Source organism: Tinamus guttatus, unplaced genomic scaffold (assembly GCF_059628265.1).
Source record: "Tinamus guttatus ecotype Peru unplaced genomic scaffold, ASM5962826v1 Tinamus_guttatus_pri_ptg000314l, whole genome shotgun sequence".
Lineage (NCBI taxonomy): Eukaryota > Metazoa > Chordata > Aves > Tinamiformes > Tinamidae > Tinamus > Tinamus guttatus.
Window position 1 is genome coordinate 205,661 of NW_028288848.1, and position 9,282 is coordinate 214,942.

Genomic DNA, 9,282 nt, shown 5'->3' on the forward strand with positions numbered 1-9,282 from the left:
AGAACAAGCAATCAAAAAACCATCCAGATGGCTTTGCAATTAATACAGTCCTTTTTTATATTATTTTTTTCCCCAGGTTAGGAAATACCAATGCATTTCCTGTGTGTGCAACTTGGCTCTTGTCACCTCTGGGAATACTTCATGATGTAGCCTTTGGGTCTAGATATGCTTCAGCAACAAATCTATTTTATGTTCTAACCACCAGCAATAGCAATTTTAGTGCATAGACTGTACATGAAAACAAGAATTGTTTGTTTTGCCAGTTCATCAAGCAAAGGTCATCTGTGCTGATAGCTATCAAAACATGTGCTACTCAAACTTCTTATGGGTCATGATAGCGGATTTAATATATGTAAAAACTGCAGCAGGGAAGCAGGGAGCTATTCCATATCTCCATATTGGGTAGGACAAGAAATGCGGACGTTAAATTGCAGAAATAAGGATTCAGATTGGACTTTCAACAAAACTGTCAAAAGGCAAAGGCAATAAAGAACTGAGATTGTGGGAGGTGGCTCTGCATTATTGGATATCTTTAACACGTTAGATAAACAACTGTCAAGAACGCCCTAAAAAGAGTTGATTTATATCTTGAGTGTTGCCCCTTCCAATTCCACAAATTAGAGTTTTGTGATAGAAGAGGTCAGTGGGAGATTGCACTCAGGTGGGAGGAATGAGCTGGCTGCAGCCAGCCTGGCCCCTCAAGGGAGGAGGCGGAGGAGGGGAGTCCAGGCTTGTGCGAGGCATCATCATCATCATCATCATCATCATCATCATCTTCCTCTCCAGCACAGCCCCAGCTTCACACAAGCTTCCATGTGAATGGCGTGGTGGCAGGGAAGTCTGCCTGGCACTGTAGTCTGTGCGTAACTTGTAGGGTTACTCTGGCAATTGTCAATCCGCATTTTCCAAACTTTGGAAGTTTGGAATGGAGAAATATAGGAGAAAAGACATAAAAAAAACAACTTTGTCAAGTGTTTTTCAATATTTTTCTCTAAGCTGAACTCTGGGAGTGATGTGGTTGCGTGAGAACTTGTGGATGATTCAAAAACATTGTGTCTGAAAACTCACTATCTGGAAAACAAGTAGAAAGAATGACAATTGTTAGTGTTATGGTTTGGGTTTATTTTTAGGCTTGTTTTCATTATCTTTTACAAAACCTGCCTAACTGTACTTTGAGTCCTTGAATACTGAGCATTTTGAAGCTATTATAAAATGGAATGTACCTAAAAGCTGTGGATTGGCGAATACCAAGTACTGAGTTTAAGTCAAAAGATGCTAGGATATAAAACAAGACATACTTAAAATACAGTCGTGTAAAAAAGAGGCGAAGGATATTTCTTCATTTCTTAAAGGAGACTAGGGCCCCCTCTTAACACGCAGATTCATGGATTAGTTGGAGTTTTAGGCCATTCATCATGGGTTTCCAGCTGACTTCTCCTTGCCCACCTGCAGCACACAGAGCTGCTGGGGCAGCCGCGCGGCATGGTAAGCGCATGCGTGTTCTCCTCTTAGAGCCTCCGGGGTCGGGACTGTCCATAGCAGCCAGGAAGGTTCCCAGATCGGGACATTTAGAAAATGGGAGCAGCTTCTTTGTGCATTGAACTTGGAGGGCTGAACCCTGGACTCTGAGAGCTGGGGAAATGCTTGTTCACTTGCTGGAAAGGGTCTGACAGGCTGCAGTGTTTGCTACCCCACGTCTCTGATTAATTCTCTCTCACAGGCAGGAATGGCAACTCCGGAAAATCCTGAGCAGTTGATCATTGCCCTGGAACCTGAGGCTGCCTCTATCTACTGCCGAAAACTTCGCCTTCACCAGATGATAGACCTGAGTAGTAGGGCTCCTGTCAATGGTTATAGCCCAAGTGACACAGCTGGAACTGGATTTACACAGGGTACTTCTTCTATTAACTCGCTTGAGATCCTTGTGCCTAAGTTTGCTTTGTTCCTCAGGGCTGTTTTCCTACCATTTATTGTCTTCACTCCCTTGCAATGTTCCAGTCTAGCGTTAATTTGCTTTTAATATATTGTTTCATTATTTACTCTAATTAGCTTACTTCAGTTTTTTATCCAGCAAACACATTTGCACATGCTAAAATTTTAGCATGCAGGTATCTTCATTGCCTTTACTAGGTTGTTGTGGGACTCTGTTAGAGACTAAAATTAAAGAGAAGAAGAGTATTTGCAGATTTATTTTTTCCTTAATTCAAATTAATACTTCATGATTGGGTCAATTTTTATCTTATATTGGAAACAATTACGTTTGCTGCATTATTGAAGTGGTGTCATACAATGGGGTTTGCAATGAGACACAGTGTGGGTTGTTCTTCCAGAGTTTTAGCAGATGATACTTGCCTATGAAATAGGCAGTATTAATTACTAGCAATGCTAAGACACACAGAATTGGAATTCCATAGAGAATTTATCTACATGTTGAAGAAACTGAATATGGCACTTCTGATTTATTGGCACACGACTGCTTGAGACTATCAATGTTTGAAGACTGACTCACACAGCAGGACAGAGCCTGGACTGCAGTTTGAGTCACTTGGCCGAAGTTCCTTTAGCATCGAAGATTCCTGAGCTCACCTGAGGTTGGAGGGGGACAGTGCTGTGACTGTGGCATAACGGGCCACGCTGCCTGTCGTGGGAGTTGTATCAGCTGCACTAATGTCAGGGCTAGTGCCCATCTATCCCAGAGAGAGTTTTTTTCAGAGTAATTTGTATTTTGTCACATTTACTGATGAAAACAGCATAAGCAAATGGAAGATTAAGCTAGTAAAGCCATTCCTTTACTTTCTGGGTTTTTGTTTTAGTCAGACTGAGGCATCACATCGTTTCATCGTCTCCGTGCACCTCCCAGCTAGCAGTTGTCAGATGTGTTCAGTGTTAGCGAAACCCACGCAAGTCCCTTCCTCTGCACTCCCTTCTTTCCCCTGTGTTCATGTTCTCATCCATTCACCTTCCATGTGATTTTCCATGTCCCCACTTCCAGACTCTATGGGGATTTGCCTCTGGAAAAATAAATTATCAATGAAAAAAGTATCTGGCTAAGGGGTGTTGAAGCTGAGCATGATCTGTTTGACAGACCTCTAGGGATTCTGCTACAGGGTCTTTTCTTGGACAGGGAGGTATTGTTCTCTCTCTGGACTTTGTAAGGTAAAAGCTACTGTTGATGAGAAAGATTAATTAGACCAGAATTAATCAAAATTAAGGAAAATAAGTTTTGAGTGAATTAATCTGGGGTTGGATTTCAAATTTTGTATGGACATGGCAAGGACCCAAGAAAAGCTGGAAACGGATTAAGAAGTTTAACATAAACATAACCAGAGGGAGGCACTCCAAGGGCTGTATTACTGCTGTGAAGTGAAACCCCAAACTCTACTGTTCATAATGGCCAGGGTAATTTTACTCTAGTCATGGGTAACGGCGTGATAGCACAGGCCACTCCACGTTGGCTTCATGGAATGTTTTGCAGCTTTTAAATGTTGAAGTAGAAATTATTTTTTTGCAAATTAATTTCTAATAGTGTTATTAGAATACACTTATTTTTAGTTTGTATGTAGCTAAATTACTCTGTACCAAAGTCCTCTGCATATTTATAATAGACCAAATCTTATTAGTCAAAGACAGATATAATTGATTTGCTTAGGAAATAACAGCAATATTAGGTTCTGCTGTGCAGACTATAGATAAAACTAGAATTTCCATAGGTAAAGGTTGAAATACGTATTAATGTCTTTAACCATAGGCGGGTGACTCTCTCCTGCCTGAGAAACTCAGACTTGATGATCTCTTTGGGCCTTAAGAAGTTGGGAAACTGTGAACTTGTGACCTGCAGTTTTCACATGTTTGCTTAGAGACAGGCTCAAAGGTCAGGGCTGAAGGACTCACCAGGTATTGAGCGCCCAAAATCAGGAATAGGAGCCCTGGACTTTGCCCTTCCTAGGAACGTTTAGGTCCCTGTCGGTCTCTTCTGGGCTAGGGCTGCCACCTTGTGGCACAAATACCCCTTGGCATGGCTGGCAACTGGGACACCTGGTTACAGGATGCATTTTAAAAACCATAATATAAAGTGTTGTAAGGAAGGACTTGCTTGTGGCCCACAATATTAGTTTCACATTGGTTGGTTTTAATCCACTTACTCACAAGGAAGTTCAGAATGTCTAAAAAGACCTTTTCTTCCTTCTTTCCAGGAGTGATGTTGCATTCTCAATGCTAATACAGTGGTTTTTATCCATCTGTTCTATTAAATAGAGATATGTCACCTGGTTTGCATTTGCTTCCTGTACTGTATGCTGTCAGCTCGTGCTTACAGGCAGTAACTTTTTCTCTCTCCATGACCAGCTAAGGAACACGTCCGCCGTAATCGACAGAGTCGCACCTTTCTGGTGGAAAATGTCATAGGAGAGATCTGGTCTGAACTGGAGGAAGGTAGCATTCTTTCTCGCAGTAATTCTTCTCTTTTGGGTTTTATATTGTGGATGAACATTGCATTTCCCACAAATTTGCTATGCACTTTAGGTTCTCAAAATGATTATAAATAGAAACAAAAAATACAAGTGCATAAAATACAAGTGCTGCTCTTAGTTACCAGGGCTGAGCTGCAATTCTGCATGCTCTAGCAAAGTGCATCTTTTTAAGTGGATGATAGAAAAGAAACTTCTTTTTAAAACACAGAGCAGAACTCATTTCCTTGGAACAGGCCTTGCAAGCATGCCATAATTTGGAAGGCCACCAGCATGTACAGTAGCACGAGCAGCTCCATTAATCCACCTCAGCACTCATCTGTGCTAAATCAATAGCTCTGGACATCCAAATTCCATATTTATTATCAATCACTACATTATAATTGTTAGTAATTATAATTACATTTTCAGTGCAGACAGCCATGACTTTATGCAAGCCATCACTGCTGCTGTTGCTAATGCCTATGGGAAGTTTTCCTAGCAATATAATGCTGTTTTAATGCTAACATGAATATCACTTGCTGTGCCTGCTGCAAACCAGGTGATCGTTACATCGTTGTTGACAGTGGAGGGGGCACAGTGGACATGACCGTTCATCAGATCAGGCTTCCTGAAGGGCATCTTAAGGAACTGTACAAGGCAACAGGTAAATGGCACTGTCACTGCCTGCTCTTCTGTGTAGTATTTGACTTGTTGTCAAAGGTAATAATCTGTAGTGGATAATCTGTATTATTCACTACATTTAATTAATGGTTCTTCCTGAAATAAGATCAGCATTCCAAATTAGGATAGCCTAACTGCTGCTCAGTAGACAAGGGTAAATCAGTTTATTCTCCTGACATTTTGGAATAGTAAACCTAAATTTCAGAGGGTAAGAAACTGCATCCTCCTTTGTTCCTCACTTTCAGGCGTGATGCTGGTCTGGCCTCTGCTAACGAGTCATCATCTCCAGGTATTCCAGGACATAGCATACAGATGAGAAGAGCTGAGTGTCACACCAGGATCCTTGTAAAGTGACTTGTAAAGAATTTTCCCCAGATTTGAGGGAAAGGTCATATATTCCAGTAATTTCACAGGCAGTGTAACCATCTGTGGGGCCCTCCATTCCCTTGGAAAAATGCACAATGATTGGTCCACAACAAAGATGCAGAATGCAATTCCTTGAATGATATTCCTTTCCTGAACTCCTCTCTATACACAGTCAGTAGTGCCAATCTGCTGTGTATGTGGTGAACTTGGGATCTACTAAGAAGAATATTAAAACTGTCTTTTGTCTGCAATACAGGTGGGCCATATGGTTCTTTAGGCGTGGACTATGAATTTGAAAAGCTCCTGTGTAAAATATTTGGAGAAGATTTTATTGATCAATTTAAAATCAAGCGTCCTGCTGCCTGGGTGGACCTGATGATAGCATTTGAGTCGCGTAAAAGGGCAGCAGCTCCAGACAGGACCAACCCACTGAACATTACTCTGCCTTTCTCCTTCATTGACTATTACAAGAAGTTTCGGGGTCACAGTGTAGAACATGCCTTGAGGAAAAGCAAGTGAGTAGATTTTTGAGCATAAACAGATGCATAATTAACAACTGACTGCCTAATTACATGTAGACTAAAAGATATTAATGTAAAAATGTAGTATATTAATGAAAAATGGAATTGCCTGAAGCATGATTCCTAGAATAAAAAGTTGTGATCAGCCTCTTGCAAGTCTTTTCTGTAAAGACTATAGTCTCATGGTGCTGTTTTCTATGACTTTTATCAGGCCACCATGCAGAGAATCACAGGACAGCTGAGGTTGGAAGGGACCTCTGGAGATCATCCAGTCCAACTCCTCGTTGGTTGCCCAGTGGCCTATTAAGTCACTTTCCTGAATTTGACCATGTACTTTGAGTCCCTTGTTTATTAATGATTTTATTTAAGAATCAGCCCTAGATGATACTTCTCATGTCAGTTCTACTTTCCAAAGTACTCATTTAAATCCAAGACCCATTTCATAGATGGGAAAAGAGATTAACAGAATATGAGGGTCAGAGATAACAAACACAGATGCATAAAAGTTAATTACTGAGAATGATAATTTTTAGAGGCTGAGTCTTGAAAGGATTCCAAGATCAGGAGATTGTCCAGGATCAAGCACCATAAAAGACAAGATCATGGGTTATTGCAGAAAAGGAAGTGAGGAGAAGGTAGAAGTAGACATTTTAACTCTGTTGATCATCTTCCTCCCCTCCCTTGAAATTTTATTGTTCACGCTGCCTTGGGCTGGGTGAGGCCAGGTCCTGTCCTCCAAGCAGACATGCAGCTTATGTATCATGCAAGTTCTTGCCTGTTTCTTATGGCTAGACTTGTCTTAATGTCCTTCTTCATCATTATTTTCCAGCGTGGACTTTGTGAAGTGGTCCTCCCAGGGGATGCTGAGGATGAGCCCCGATGCAATGAACGCTCTTTTCAAGCCTACAATCGACCAGATTGTTCAGCACCTGAGTATGTATCCGTGTGTAACCCCACTTTCTAGCCGAGCTGAGGTGGGAGCTTCGTTTGCCTGTTTCAGACCGGCAAATGAACAACCCAGCTAGACAAGAAGTCTAGTTCTGAAATGTGTAGCTCCCTACAAAGTGGCACTCTGCAAAGTAGGGGACATCCCCTTAATACGCCTTCCTACTTCATTCTAGTACAAGTTCTTGAGTGTGATTCAGTTGTGTTGCTGTCTAAGCTCAAATTATTTTGTACTTCTAGGACTACAGGCATTCAGAAGGCTGAAGGGTGCTGGTTAGCTCAGATCCTATTTTCCTTTCTCCTATTTTTGGAAAGAACTAATTAACGTCAGGGACATAATTATGTTTCTGATTTTTTCCTGTTATTAAGACCTCTAGTTCATTTCTCATCCGTGGGTGGACTTTATAAAGTCATATTTTTTTCATGGCTGCCCAAATCACTGACAGCTCTAAACCAAAAATAATAAGTGATGCATCTTGATAAAAAGTATATCCAGGCATGACTTAAGCAGCACTGGATATATTAATCCAGTAATAGAAAGTGACATAGGCTTATTGTGAAATTAATTACTCAACCTCTGCCTCATGGACAATTTGGTTTGTATCAAGCAGAGTATAATATATAAGCTGAGCATGGTATTATTACCTACACATTACAAAGCACTAATTTAAAAAATTGTATTTGGAATAGAGTATCCAATTTTGGTCTCTCTGTATGAGGAATTATTAGGTAAATTTGAGAAGAGATGAGACAAATTATATGTGAGCAGGAAGGAGACATCTAGGATTGCGATAGTTTGGGCAGACCTCTCAAGTCATGCTACCTCGGTTACTCGCATGAATTAAGGGTGAGCTTTAGTTATGTTCAGTGATTAAGCTATTTGTTTTTTGGGGGTGATGTGGGCTTAAGCTAAGAGGGAACATGTGTAAAAATGCAAGGAGGAATTATTTTACACATGGTGCACATTGCGGACAAGATGGGAGGGTTTGAAATAGGAAGTGAATTTAAAATTGGATTAATTCTCTGGAATGCAGCAAAGGGCTTTGAATCATTTAAGGTTGGGAGCATCTCGCTGCTGCTTGCAGTGACATTCGTCACAGTGCGGTGTCAATCCCCCCACCACAAGTATTCTGATTGGCAGAGTTTCTGTGCTAAGAATCAGTCTCCCTTTACTAGCTCAAATGAAATCAAAATTCTCTTCAGGGAGCCTAGCCCCCATTTCTGCTTCAGAACTATCCCATCTTCCTAGGGAGTTCCTGTTCACAGGCATCGCCTCAGTGGAAGATAGTGCGGAAGAGCCCGTGGCTCCTTCTGCACCTCTGAGGAGGTGAAGCAGAAGTGGACCTTGTGCTTGCTAAGTTCAGGGGAGAGCACAGAGTCCCTCAAAGCACGTGGCAGTTTCAGATCTTGTGCATACGAGGACAGCAGGAGTGATTTTCACCTGTGTGTATCACTTTGCCTCAGGAAAGTTTTCCCTGACTAATGGCCTTATTTCTGTTTAGGTGACGTGTTTGACAAACCAGAAGTGACCAATGTCAAGTTTCTGTTTCTGGTGGGTGGCTTTGCTGAATCCCCCTTACTTCAACAAGCTGTCCAGAGTGCTTTTGGGTCCAGATGCCGAGTGATCATCCCTCAGGATGTGGGGCTCACCATCCTTAAGGGAGCCGTCCTCTTCGGGCTCGACCCCGCCGTGATCAAAGTGCGCCGTTCCCCGCTCACCTACGGGGTCGGGGTGCTGAATCGCTTTGTGGAAGGGAAGCACCCGCCGGAGAAGCTGCTCATTAAGGATGGCACGCGCTGGTGCACTGATGTCTTTGATAAATTTATCTCAGCTGACCAATCTGTAGCCCTTGGAGAAACTGTGACGCGCAGTTACACCCCTGCGAAACCTTCCCAGTTAGTTATAGTGATCAACATCTACAGCTCAGAGCAAGACAACGTCAGTTTTATCACTGAATCGGGAGTGAAGAAGTGCGGCACCCTGCGCCTGGATCTCACGGGAACTGATGCTGCAGGGCCAAACCGACGGGAGATCAAAACACTCATGCAGTTTGGGGACACTGAAATCAAAGCCATAGCCATTGATGTTGCCACCTCTAAAAGTGTCAAAGTTGGTATTGATTTCCTAAATTATTAGCAGCCCATTTTCTCCACCTGTTTGTGAGACTGTTCTTCCACTATTTCATTTTTTGACTTTCATAAATCATGTAATCAACTTGAATTTCAGCAGGCTAGATGAGAACAGCCGGTAGGTAAATATGCCACGTTGGTGACCTTGGTTGACCAAAGGCTGGATCTTAAAGGACCCTTTAAAATTTTGG

At 42.0% G+C, this 9,282-nt stretch overlaps 1 protein-coding gene across 2 annotated transcripts in view; it reads left to right on the forward strand.

The window, feature by feature from the left end:
• HSPA12A (heat shock protein family A (Hsp70) member 12A) overlaps nt 1-9,282 on the forward strand; it is a 47,370-nt gene extending 38,088 nt beyond the window's left edge. For both annotated transcript variants that reach the window (XM_088528584.1, XM_088528585.1), the window contains exons 7-12: nt 1,721-1,892; nt 4,345-4,431; nt 5,008-5,112; nt 5,752-6,010; nt 6,846-6,949; nt 8,464-9,282. In XM_088528584.1, the coding sequence (XP_088384710.1) occupies nt 1,721-1,892; nt 4,345-4,431; nt 5,008-5,112; nt 5,752-6,010; nt 6,846-6,949; nt 8,464-9,098 (1,362 nt within the window). In that variant the 3' untranslated portion in view covers nt 9,099-9,282. The remainder of the gene's footprint in view (nt 1-1,720; nt 1,893-4,344; nt 4,432-5,007; nt 5,113-5,751; nt 6,011-6,845; nt 6,950-8,463) is intronic.